Source organism: Oryzias latipes, chromosome 12, assembly GCF_053564925.1.
Source record: "Oryzias latipes strain Hd-rR chromosome 12, Olatipes_Hd-rR_3.1".
Taxonomy (NCBI): Eukaryota; Metazoa; Chordata; class Actinopteri; order Beloniformes; family Adrianichthyidae; genus Oryzias; species Oryzias latipes.
Window position 1 is genome coordinate 29,134,982 of NC_136248.1, and position 13,453 is coordinate 29,148,434.

Consider the following 13,453-nt stretch of genomic DNA (forward strand, 5'->3'; position numbering starts at 1 on the left):
GCCGTTTCAAACATCAGCGTTTTTTAATAGGACAAAGCAACAAAAAAAAAAAAAAGAAAGAAAACAAACCATGAGAGCGACGCATTGCCAAAGTCTTGGCGGGAAAAAAAAAACATTCATAGGCACTGCCTAACCCCCCCCCGGATGACTTTTGGTTAACTTAAAAACTCCCTCAATAAGGCAATACAATGGATTCTCCGACTATGATCGAGACGTTAGCGGCCACAGTGTGAACGTCTGTGTCTCTAAAAACAGTCCCTACGCACGCCGGGCCAGGCCAGGCGTGGCCTCGCCTTCCCTCCGGCGGGAAAGGACGCTCTACCGCTCACGGACTGGAACTGGGCAGGGATTCTACAGTGTGGAATTCAGCCCCCAACCAGTAACAAGCAGGTTTTCTTCATGAACATGTCTTTATACAGATTTAGTACATTGTGACAGACCGCTTGTGTTATTTACATAAGCCTGGCTCCCGAATAAAATCACAAATAAAGTGGAATGCAAAAAAAAACAACAAAAAAAAAACAAGTTCTTGCATTTCAAATTTTGTGAAGACAGGCTTTAGTATATATGTGCAACATTTGTCTGCCTGTTAGGGTTTGATGACTGGCAGTACTCCCTGCAATCATTTAATTTGAGATATATACTAATTTAAAAAAAAAGAACAAGTTGGCAGCCTCTGTCCCAAACAAACTCGACAAGGTCTGGCATGATTCGATGGTTTCGCAGACTTTTCTTCAGTCCTGAAATGAAACATGAAAAGTCAAAGCTCTTTGTACAATTTCAGCTTTTTAAGTACCCCCCCCCCCCCCCCCCCCTCTCAAAAAACAAACAAAAAATGTTCTCTATCATAAATGTAGCAACAAAAAAAAACTAAACAACAGAGATGGCATAGTCCTTTTGGGTTCAGGAGACGTTGACCAGGACGTTGTCTTGGTGAGTAAAAGCATCAGTTCATGCACACACAGAAGCAAACACACGCTTCAATCCACAGATCTCCTCCGTCTGTTCAGTCCGGTCCCAGAGATGACGGGGACACGCCCACTTCTCCTCCCCCACGCCCTTCCTCAACCCCCCACAGAATGACTCGACAGGACCCTGAGAACTGGTTGGGACTCGTGTCGCTATGGAAACAGAGCAACGGTGAGAGTGACGGCTCCGGCGCAGGGGAGGGGAGGACGACGACTGTCGGTGTGTCGCTGAAACGACGGACTATCGGGCGCTTTCTGCGGCAAAGTTCGCCGCCTCTTCTGTCTGTATGATTGTTAAATATTGGTATAAAATTGTTGCCCTTGCTCTTTGGCTCGGAGGGGCTTGAAAACAAGGGGGGGGGGGGGGGGGGGGGGTGATTTTTTTCCCTCCAAACTTGACTCTCTGCTTGAAAAACCTTGACACGTGTAATTTACATTTTGGCCAGTTTATACTCAAAAATAAAAGAAACTAAAATGGGCCCAGGAATGCAAGGTGGATTAGCAGAAGCTCGCAGAGTGTCAGAGTGTGAATCTTTATCTTTACATCTGTAGTCGGGCAGTGGGTGAGACTCGGGGCTGGTAGAATCAGGGAAATGGCGTACCAGCTTCAATAACAGTAATTTTTGTGACGTGAGAGTCGGAGCACATTTGATGCGCTCCTTCACCGGCAGAGTATCATCCTTGTGGCCTTTGGACGGGGTGGAGGTGGGGCGGGGGGCTGCGATCAGTGGGTGGGGTAGCCGGCGGTGCTCATGCCGGCCTGGTTGGTTAGCACCGTCCCGTTGACGCCCTGCCCGGGCTCCACCATGCCTCCGTTGCTGAGGGCGCCCATTCCCGTCCATCCGGCTCCGGCGTGTAAATGACTGCAGGAAGAAGAACGGACACAAGACGGTTTGAATCCCTTCTGAGCCAATAGCACAGCTGAGGTCCACGGTGTGAGGCAGTTTTGGACAGTGGGGTGGGCGATATATCCGTGCCAGTATCGGTATTGGCCGATATTTCCATAATTTGAGTTTATCGGTCCAATACCCATAATCTTCTGATTGTTTTTAGAAACACTTTATTTTTTAAATGTTTACTTGTTCAAGTTTGGGAAGCTTATTTTTTACAGTCATAGTCAGTATTTGACTGTTATTTCCATAAAATGTCATTTTATGATGATAGGGTGTTCAAAAATGAACAGGTTTGACAGGTGTTGTTCCTAATAGATCAAGGGAAAGCTTATGGTTTACACTTCCGTCCAATATTCAATAAATGGTCTGAATGCTTACAGATATGTTTATGTGAAAGTTTTATAGTGATACTTGTTCCCAGGAGATTCTTTGCAGCATGTTAAAAAGCTCAAGTACAATGTGATCGTCCGGTAAAAGAAAAGTTTAGCATTTCTAAAAGAAAAAAAAGAAGATCTAAACTTTGTTTTGTTATAGATTCTGAAGTATTGGCAAATATCAGCTATTTATCGGCCATAAATGGCGGTTAACATATCGGACGGAAAACACATCAGCCCATCCCTACTGGATAGGGCGCTATGAGTATCCGATATGGATACTCATTACAGCCCTCATTATGGATAAATTTACAACCAAAAAGTTGAGCATGAATATGGGTGTAATTACCGTATTTTCTGTGGTTTAACGTAGTTTTTTTTTCATAGTTGGGCCAGGGATGCGACTTACGTGTGTTTCTTTTTAAACATAGTTAGGCTTATATATCAATTCTTTTCCCACTAACAACCTGTAGCCAGTTAGCGGTTGTTTCCCACTACAGCTGCCAGAGGGCGCTGTAGTCGTGTGTGTCAGTATTTGCTACAGACAGCAACGCGCCGTCTAGAACAGAATCTGACCATTTTCCTCCTGAACCTTTTTTCTTATTTGCATCCAGACTATTATTATCGTTTTGATTTTTTTCCTTTTAAGTGCTTATGCAGGACAGAAGGTCATCGAACTGGGTCACAAACACGGAACTGCTGACAGTCGCTGTTCTGGCACAGCTCCTGCACTACAACGTAAAGGACTGAAGGATCTTGTGTACCCTGACATGTAGACGAGCTCATTGAGCTCTTCAAAATAAATAAACCTGATCTTTAAACATCATCTGCGTATCGTGAATGAAACATACGGTCAAAGCTTCCATGTAGCGTTAGAGTCAGTGTTTGATATTCGCAATATTTGTCAATAAAGTTTATTTAAAAGGGGAAAAAACAGTGGTTGAAGTTTTGCCTAAAGATGTCCTGGATCTATTTCAGGTCAATAACAACCGTGACTTGTGATATAATTTGACTCGTTCAAATGACTTGTTTGAATATTTGTAACTCATTTCTGCAGTTCTGAAATTCCCTTTTTCTAAACCAACCTTTTGTTTTAGCTCAGCTTCAGATTCCCTTTTTGCTGGGTGTGTGAAAAGTGACAAGCTCGAGCAGAAAATAAATAAATAAAACACCACTAGAGCTGCTGACCACCTCTTTTTACTGAGGCGACGGTGTTCAATTCCCTGCCGTCGAAGAAAAAAGATTACGCTACGTTTTTGTTGGGTGCAAACCTGACAGGAAATGCAGACAGGGAACACAAACGCCATCTGCTTCACATAAACAACTGATCTGAGGACGGTGGAGGACTTTCTTCTCAAAAATAGATTGGGAATGACCGATCGGAGCTCCTGGTTTGTTTCTACTGCTGATTCCCTGCAATCAGGTATTTCATTAATGTGAAACTGCAAGAACAGAAAAAAAAAAAACTGAAAAAAGTGAGACCAGCTGGACTGAACATGACTGGTATTTATTTACAGACATGCAGTGTGTCTGAAATGTGAGCGTCTGTCCATCAGTTGTATTTTGGGTGTTTGGTGTCGGTATCAAGAATGTGCCTCAGCGCTGAGGAACGACCTTCTGGAGGATCAAAACACTTCTACCGGTCAACTTTTGATTGATTTTAAAATAAATCCGCCTTTTAATTTAAAGTGTTTTTAGCCAAACAGAAACCGCTGTCATTAGAAATTCACCCCCGAAATGTGGGCGGGACTGTTGGTGCGCAGCAACCCACTCGCCCTTTCCCAGCCCATTGCGGAGCGGAGCGGGGAGCCTGACGCCCAACCAGCACACTTTCAACGTCACAAATGCAAACTTTTTCAAACAGCATTTTTTCCTCTGAATAAAGAAATACTCAGAATTGTCTTTTTATGTTTCCTCCATCATCAGAAAAACGCCACAAGAACATGTTGAAATCACACAAAACATGGTTTTCTCTACATGTGAGAATTACAGTCAATTAGAAATGACAGCGATACCACTTTCACTAAATCTGAAGTTTTTATCGTCTTCGTCCGAATGCGATCCGTTCACCCATTTTCTAATCCCACTTCAGAATCGCAGGGTTGCTGGAGCCTATCCCAGCCTGTGTGAGGGCGGAGTGAACCCTGAGCGAGTGGCTAGTCTGTCGCAGGGCCGCATGCACTTATTCACACAGCGGAACAATGTAGATTGACCAATCAACCTTTACTTTTGCTTGTATTTGTTTAGGCCGCCCGCTTTTCATTGTTCCAGTGTTTTTCTAGTAGACAGCATTTTCTTTTTTTTTCCATTTTGAACCCTCCTTCCACTCACTTGTAGCCCTGCTGATCCCAGGTCTGTCCATAGACGCCGTAGCTCGGCACCTGCCATCCGTTGGGCACGTACTGCCCGATCTGCTGCGTGTTGCCGTACCACTGCCCCCACTGGTTGTAAGGCTGCGCTGCGAAGCCCAGTGTGCTCTGCTGATGTGCACATTTATGAAGATCGCCGTTACTCAGGGCCGCGCTGGCAAACACAGCGGCTTAACGAATCCTGTGGGAGGCCGAGTCCTCATACCTGTGCCATGGGTACCTGCTGTATGGGGCCCTGGACCATGTCTGTGGTTTCTTTGCCCCAGTAACACTTAACCACGTAGCCCTCTATGGACGTGCCGTTGACGGAAACGATGGCGTGAGCCGCTGCCTCGTGAGAGTTGAATCTGTGCAGAAAAATATGAATATGGATTTAAAAAGATAAAAATAAAAGCGAAAACTGCGTGTGAGGAGCATCAGAACGTCAGCTCACCTCACAAACGAGTACCCTTTCTCGGGGAAAACGCGAATTTCCATTATTTGGCCAAAGGGCGAAAAGGTCTGACGCATAATTTGTTCTGGGAAGTAAAGCAAAAACAAAAAGGTTTTATTTGACATTCGGCCGACGCTTTAACGCCAGTTTTATGTCCAACTGGGCTTTACCTGTGAGACCGGTGGTGACCCCCCCGCAGTAGACGGTGCAGTTGCTCGGGCTGGACTGGTTCACCACCTCATCGAAGGACAACTGCTTTGAACTTGAAGCTACAAAAGGAAAGAGATTTGATAAGCTTAATCCTAAATCCACACATGAAAACCCTCAGAATTAGGAGAACTGACATTATTTTTCTTGGAAACCTTTAAAAAACATAAACGGAGGCTTTTTAAAATGTATTTTGACTGTTCGAAATTAAAGATTCTTTAGCTCTATTTTTCCTTCAAACACCACGAACAATGGTTTCATTAACAGTTAATCTAACGCTGCACAGAAGGAACATCTGCACGCGCTCAGTTACCTCCTTAAAAAGACGTGATGATGAAACATTCATTAATCTGAACATTAAGGGCTTTATTTTAACCAGCTTAAAAAAAAAGGGGGCAAACTGAAGCTGTTCTGCAGATTTAAAACAAAATACTGCAAACATTTCCATTTGATCTTGTTTACTAAAGTCTGGAAACAACAGATCTAAAGGGACTGTGTAGATCTGGTTGAAGGTGCAGGTGGGGTTCATAAATGTACATTCGTTTGTGGTTTTCGGGGCAGGCTTCCTGGTGGCCCAGTTGGTCCTGATCTGTCGCCCTCCCAGCCACTGTCCTCCCATCTGCTGGATGGCATTTTCTGCGTCCTGGAAAGGGCAAAAGCAGACGTGGGTTAAAAAACATCTGCGACACGGATCCATCTCGTTGGTTGATTTCCAAAGCCGTGGTTCCCAACCCTCGGGGGCTCTGTAGGACGGTTGGAGCCAGGCCACAAAAAAATAACAACCTACATTTTCTCCCCTTTACTTTGTAATCTGGTTCAGCAGGAAGTTTTATTTTGAAAAACTACTAGATTCTCTCCACCTCATCATTTTTAACGCACGACAAGTCGCTCGGTCACGTGTTGAAAATCCATCCACGGCTTTCTTAAAGCAACTGCTAAATTGGAACTCCCAAACTAGCAAAGTGAACAAAACAACAACTGTATTTGGACAGTAAAAGAAAACACAAGAGTCAGGGGTGTGATGACAACTGCATCACAGCAGTGATGACTCATCACCTTTTTTTTTGTTTTTCTTTTAAAGTTCTGCATATGGTGCGTGATTTGACCTTTCATAAACACATCTTTGATAATAATTTACTTTTTCTGCGAGTCCTGTGTTCAAACCTTAAGGGCTTCTGGGGGAATTTCCATTTTATTCATTTCCGTTACAAGCTGCGCGCGTTCTTGAGTGCGCCACGCGGCCGGAGGATTTTGGTATGGCACGCGCTCCTTCCTCTTACACACGCTGCACGCTGACACACACACGCATACTCCTGCTACAACACCTATATAGTTAGTTCAATAGTTAGATAGGTAGTAGTTAGTTGTTACTGTTATTTGTTAATAAAGAATACTGCGTTGTAATCATGAATTGTATTCATTTGTGACGTGGCCGCCGGGGGATTTTGTGTTCAACGGGACTCCTGCTGCTTCATCACCGCTGTGATCAAAAATCCCAAACCATCACAGCTCTAAGAAGAGCCTTTGATTTCAAAATAAAAGAAAGATGCATTTAACAGACAAAAACCTGGAGTCTTTGCTCCAAATGTGGATTAATTCTGACAGTCGTTCCCACAGCCCATAATATTACAGTCAGCAACCAGCTGTTGGACGTTACGAGTATGCTGCTAATGAAGTTGCTCAAAAGGGGAATTCATGTCTATTAATAAAATGTGATAAATATCTGTTTAATTGGCTTTTTTAAATTTTTACTAATGGTTGTATCCTAAAAGTCAGACGACGTTGACGTCTGATTTCTTTTGTTTCCACTTATGGTTTCAGGTAAACTGATATCACGTTTTAATGATTCCTACATGAAATCTAGAACTTTACCCTCAAAAGCAAAACTGGAGGCAAAAAAACAAACAAACAAAAAAAAACTGTGAAAACTTTGTCTGACATCAAACCTGAAAAAGGTCGGACACCACTGCTTGAACAGTCCTGCAGGCGAACTTACCCATTTGTTAAAGAAGGAGACAAAGCCGTAACCTTTAGATTTACCCGTGGCCATGTCTTTCACCACCCGACAATCCCTGCACAAACATATTATACACAAAAGAAACAACAAATATTCAGAACGATTTATTTAAATCCGGCACGATGCAAAAATATCTGGGCTATAAAAGAAATATCAAAGGGGTGAATTTCTTAATAAATGCTCCAAAAGGTCTGTTTTGATCAACAATACACTCAAGCCTGAAGCCTCATCTGCAAACTTCACAGGCTGCTGCATGTCGCTTCTTCATAACACGACTGCCGGCTTTATTTTGTAAAACAAACAGCTGCTTCATAAATTACAGGAGAAAAAAATAAACTCACGAGATTTTGCCAAACGGAGCAAAAGCCGCTTTTATGTCGTCTGTGGTGATTTCAGGACTGAGGTCTCCGACAAAAACATGAAAGTGACCTAAAACCAGAAAAACAACATCCACGCAGTTCAAACGATCGCCATTCAAACGGTACGGAGGAGTTTGATTGACAATAGTCTACAGCCAATCAGCACACAGAACACAAAGAGCCGTTTAAAAAAATAATACATAAAATCACACACAGACACAGAAAAATCTATCAGGGTGCAAAGGGCCTTAATATATTAACAAAAAATGTAATTTCTTATGACATATCATAATATTAATACTTCTATATATAAGGATAAGTTTGTTTATGGAAGGTCTTTTGGGTTTGTTGGTTAAAACTCCTAACAAACCAAATCTTATGCTTAAAAAAAACAATCAAACAACAACCTTCACTTGTATTAATAATAATGACTTTTTGCATTTTGCCCTGGATCCTATAAACAACTGCACTTCTGAAATACTTCTAATGCTTTCTTGGATTGGCCAAAACCTTCAAAAATGACCCGTTTTCGGCATAAAAGTAATGATCAAATGTCAGGGCTGATCACTCACTGCTCGTGTCTTTCTTTTGGCTCGTTGGCGTTGTGGCCCAATTGACCTTCACCTCCTGAAAGAAACAAAGATGCAGAAAGGAGGAAGAGGAGGTGAGATGGGAAGGACACTTGTAGAAAACAAGAGGCTTTTTTTGTTTTCTGATTTGAGTTTTTCACACACCAGCTTTACTCGAGTCATATTTTGAAAGACTTCTTAATTATTATTTTTTTTAAATGAAGGTCTCTTAAGTCAGACTTGGTTCTAAAACCACTATTTGTCATTTTCTTAAACACCTCTGCATTAATTAACAGTAAAATACAGGGCAGAACAGAAAGGGATATCAAGGCTTCACCTTTATCATCAGGAACATCTCAGTCTAGTAACAATTTGGAGCAAAATTGTAGGAAGTAAGGTCCAAATAACAAGGGACTTACAAACAAGTGATTTATACGAACTTGCTATACTCCTCAAACGGTCCTTCAATACCTGTTGAGGATAAAATATTTTCAACTGAATGTATTTTTCTGGAAGTTGCTCTTATGTGTTTTTTTATGTGGAAATAACTGCAAAAGAACACAGCAGTAAAGATGCAGGGGGACAGAAGAGCATCAGAGTAAGATCAATGTTACATGATGCACGATGACACAGCAGGGCCACGGTCAACTCATTCAGACACAGATGGAAACGCACTCGAGGAAAACTGGCATCAAAGCAAACGACATGGAGGAGCATGGAGTGACAAGATCCCGACGGCATCTCTGCGCACCGTCGCCAAACATCCTGATCTATCCGTTAAATGATTTCCAAACTTAACGACTTCACACTAATAGGTGAATACGGCAAACCAATTCACATTTTTCATAAGTGAAATAGTCGACTTTGTTGTACAGAACAGAAAAATCTCCCGGTGACGTCGTCAAGGAGACGTCTATGCAAAACAGCCGAATTACACTCAGAGACACTGTCCCCATACTATTTTCTAGGTGGTTATCAACCACATATGCAATTATTCTTTAATTATTTTAGCAGAAACTATTTTAATTTGTGTTTTTAAGCATTAAACTGGGGGACGGGGGCGATTTTGTGTTCCTTCTAAACAGTTTGTACTAAAAGCTGCAACGAAAATAGTTTAAAACTAATTTTCCCCCAACATGGGTTTTAGTCGGTTGATTTCTTGAAGTGTATTGGCTTCATTTGGCCACCAGGTGTCACTGTGCTTTTCTGTTCCTGTTAGATTGAAGCCTCAAAGCTTCAAATGTTTTTTTTTAAGCTAAATTAATGGTTTTAAAAAAAAAATCAGTTCTCACGAAACTTTTTCCGCAAAGCGTTAAACAATTCGACTTTCCTTGCGTCACATCTAACTTCCAACATATCGATCTTTAATAGCTTCTTCTATTGTGTCTCCTTTTTATGTTGCTGTGTACAAGTCTGCATCTGAGAACTGGACAGAGAGACTGACAACGTCTGCCCCCAACCAAATTACGTTTAGTCAGTCACATTTCTTTGTGATACGGACGCCGCCATGTTGGAACCAGGCGTCAGTAACAACGTGAAGCAGTGATTTGTCAGTATCAATCTGAGCCACTTATTTTAGGGCAACCACTCTTGTCAATCACGAGTGAGCGTGTCGGAAGTCCACGCCTCTTCCACTTCAAAGTGGGCCACACAAAATTATTGAACGTAAGGCCAGCAGGCTCCACCTACTTTTATTGAGGATTCTGATTGGACTGTTTATAACTTGAACTACGTGGAGGGGTGGGGGGTGTATTAGAGCGGGAATGGTTCTTCTGACCAATTGAATGAGTAACAGCCGTTTATTTCTGTACAGAAGTCTATGGGATGTTGGCTTTTTGCAGCCAGCAGGTATTTCCTGTTTGGAACACCAGGGGGGGAGGAGTCACTCAGTCCAGTTCCCATATACAGTCATTAATACAAGCACACATACATGGCTTTATAATAAGGTTAGCAAAATTCAAATTCTAAAAACACATCCGACATTTTTAACCATCATTTTGTCAATTACACTTGTTTTATACAATTAAAACCACTACGAGAACTACTAATACGAGTAAAAAATAAAAAATAAAAAGCCACCAACATCCGACTTCTTGGATAAAAAACCATGAAAGTACACAAAAGTGACCGTTGACCAACTATCTGGCTACCCTAAAGAGATGCCTCGTGTAGCCGCTTCCACAGACCATTCAGCCCGTTAAGTTAGAAACAGGAAGGGATAAAGTCAACTGAGAAACAGAAACAAAACGGCATCTACGAAAGGATTTCACTCTCAAGTCTCAGAGGAGAAAAAAACAAAAAACACACCAATCAAGAATGTGAGTGATCGTCTTCTGCAAATCCAAGATCTGATGGTTTGAGTTGATTTAATTCAGAAAAGGTTGGAGATTATAGCACAGTAAACACTGTTCGTCTTTAATAAGTTAGTAGCAAGAATGCAGACATGAATGAAATGTTTAAAAAAAAATAGCTATAATGTGAAGGATTTAATTAAAAACACCTCACTTTGTAAAACTGTCTGGATCTGGTGAATTATTTTATATTTAAACTGTTACAAATACATTTAAAGACTTAAGCTACAGCAAGGAAGCTGAACAGACTAACAATATAATTCACCAAGTTGAAATATAACAGCACTTGGTACTTAAAGCCAAATGACCTCAAGCATAAAAAATGATTCAGAAACTAGAATCTGTCAGCATTGAAAAACAAGAATGACTAATTCTAAACTCCTCAGACAGGAGATAAGATAGATCAAGTTCCTCCTTCAGTTATTTACTGAGCACAGAAGACTGATGTGCGCAGGGAGGAAAAAACAAAATCAAGTGGAGGGGGAGTCAGATGAGGTTCCACAAGACACGTCTCTCCAGTTTCTTCATGTCAAAGTCTGCCCTTTGTGACTCACCAAGAGGTCATGATAGCTTACCTTACCCAATATTTTCCGACCGTTCATGGCTGCAATTGTGGCAGTGGCGTGTCTATGTTCATAGAACTCCACAAAGCAGTACGGGTCGTGACCTGCTGTCTGGAGTGGACAGGAAATGCACATATTAAGTGACGAGAACAGCATCAGAAAGCAATAACATTTGAGGCCGAGGTACCGCTGAACACCAGGAAAACACTCGACTCTTGGAAATCTACCAAATGTTTGACCTGGCGAAGGCTGTAAGCAATACATTTAGTAGAGAAAGGTGTAGAAACTCACATCTACAATCATTTTACAGCTTTTGCAGGGTCCGATCTGGCCAAACAACTCCAAGATGAGGGCTTCTGTCACGTCCCGGGACAGGTTCCCAACATACCTGAACAAACAGACAATCTGTAGTTACTATGAAACACTCCTGCAGGTAAATGAATCAAACAAAAGCTGTCGTTTTGCATATATAAAAATGTGCTTGTTGTTGCAGCTTTTATAAAGTCAAAAGACTAATTTTCTTATTTTTAACTTAAGTATGTAATAAATATGGCCGTTACGTTCTAAAAGTAGGGGGAAAAAATATTTTTACTGTATTTTAAGATGAGATTTAAAGTGATTTTTGTTAATATATCCTAATGGCAGCAAAGGTAAATATGTGGTTTATCCTCAGATTTCTTTAACTATGCATCACAACCTTTAAAAAAAAAAAAAAAAACTTGTAGAGAAGTATAAACGACATTAACGCCTTTTTATTCACTGAGGTTTAGCAGGCTGCTGAGATCCTCTCTCTTCCAAATAAAACTACAATAATCTGCAAACTATGTAGGCAAGAAGAAAAAGCTGTGGCCACCAAAACCTCCAGGTTTCAGTTTCTGACATGATTTTAGACTGAACAGAAATGACTAATCCTGTGCATCTGCTGTAATGAGGTAAGCGGTAAACCAGAAAACAAGAGACGCCATGAAGCTGAAATCAAATCAACCCTTTAACCAAACTACAGGTAATTGTTCTTCCTGAGAAACTTAAATGATTTATAATCCAAATATCTGCAGTTACCCTTCTCTTCAACATGTATATTAAACACACAACTTATGTGACTGTCAGATAAAATTGCACCTTTTCCTTAAAAAAGAAATGCTTATTTTGTCCAAAAAGGGTTTACTTCCTTTAGCAGACTGTGAGCTGTTGATTAGGGGTATATAAAATATATAACCTTAAATTTATCTTTAGTACAAATCTATCTGAAGACAGATATTCTGAAGTAATGTGTTTCCAAATGTTATGCAGTTGAGGGACAAACAATATAATGTTACTGTTAGCTTCCATTGCATTTTATTTTAACACAGAAATGTCGTTCGAAAACATACTTTGTTAGAGATATCTTTATAAATTCCCCTATTATTTGAATAATTGTAAAATTTGTTTTCATTAAATGCAGGCAGATTTCTTGAGTTTTTTCCCTTAAGACATGAAACTATACCTACTTGGCTTGAGGAAAGACAAACTACTACACTGAATGTTCTACTAGCTCGCAGCAGGACTTCAAAGCGGTTTTTTTTGTTTCCTGTCACATTTACGACAGTGCAGCGTTCATATATAAATAAAAAAGATCAAAATCGTGTTCTGCATCTACACGAGGTCGTTCAAGACTGTTTTTTTAAAGCGTAGACAGTCAACCGGAATCAACCGAGTCAAGCCAATTTCAGATTTTTCTGGAACCTGCTAGCATGCTAACAAGCTAGCAATTAGCTTCCTATCGATTTCTTTACATCGGAATCGTAAAACCAACACAACGTGACAACTTCTACACAAGGAACTACATTGATAGCGTCTTACGAAAGCCTAGGGAAGGAAGGAACAAACCAAACCCATCGTGCGGTAAAATAACGTCGCGCCGGCGCTGCCGCTAAATGTTACGTGACGAGCACACAAGCTAACGGCAACGCAGTCGCACACTCACAGGGTTTTGGGCTGCTCGTCGTCCATTGTGTCACACTTGCCGGCCAAAAACAAGCTGCGACCCTGAGAGCAAATCCACGGTTGTCGCGGGCAGCAGTCGGTGACGCCGTGGGTCTATTTTCAGCAGAAATATGAGGGATTTTCACACCGCTGGTAGTCTCTGAGTGAACAATGGGGCAGCCGACAAAGATGGCGTAGCGACCGGGGGCCGACTCCAAACGCGCATGCGCAAAGGTTCTGTGAAAGGAAGACTACCAAATAGGAGATAATAAAAACACAACAAACACTCTTTCTGTTAAAAATGACAACTTTTAGCATCAAAAACAGTTTCAGCAAGGCTGCAACAAGAACTGCATGTTTTTTTAGACGTTTAACCAAATTAGTTAAA

At 41.3% G+C, this 13,453-nt stretch overlaps 1 protein-coding gene across 5 annotated transcripts; it reads right to left on the reverse strand.

Moving 5' to 3' along the window:
* On the reverse strand, positions 1-13,309 carry LOC101155125 (cytotoxic granule associated RNA binding protein TIA1). 5 transcript variants are annotated; one of them, XM_004074506.5, is made up of 12 exons: positions 13,067-13,309; positions 11,395-11,491; positions 11,116-11,214; positions 8,193-8,247; positions 7,603-7,690; positions 7,241-7,316; positions 5,782-5,887; positions 5,208-5,306; positions 5,038-5,122; positions 4,810-4,951; positions 4,567-4,715; positions 1-1,831 (listed from the first exon to the last, which is right to left on the reverse strand). In XM_004074506.5, the coding sequence occupies exons 1-12, from the start codon at positions 13,090-13,092 to the stop codon at positions 1,693-1,695; spliced, it is 1,161 nt and encodes a 386-aa protein (XP_004074554.1). In that variant the 5' UTR covers positions 13,093-13,309; the 3' UTR covers positions 1-1,692. The 5 variants fall into 5 exon arrangements, with proteins under 5 accessions (XP_004074554.1, XP_011479770.1, XP_078812154.1 ...); XM_011481468.4 differs by having other exon boundaries at positions 4,567-4,712; positions 13,067-13,308; XM_078956028.1 differs by lacking the exon at positions 13,067-13,309 and adding an exon at positions 12,943-13,048 and having other exon boundaries at positions 4,567-4,712.
* Between the last annotated feature and the right edge of the window lie 144 nt (positions 13,310-13,453).

What these genes read in the sequence shown, in the direction of transcription:
- LOC101155125 (XM_004074506.5), bottom strand. Translation starts at nt 13,092, where the DNA reads ATGGACGACGAGCAGCCCAAAACCCT. An exon ending in AAAGGGTACTCGTTTGTGAG is followed by an intron (nt 4,952 to 5,037) that starts GTGAGCTGACGT and finishes TTTTCTGCACAG; the next exon opens with ATTCAACTCTCACGAGGCAG. An exon ending in AGCAGGTACCCATGGCACAG is followed by an intron (nt 4,716 to 4,809) that starts GTATGAGGACTC and finishes TGTGCACATCAG; the next exon opens with CAGAGCACACTGGGCTTCGC.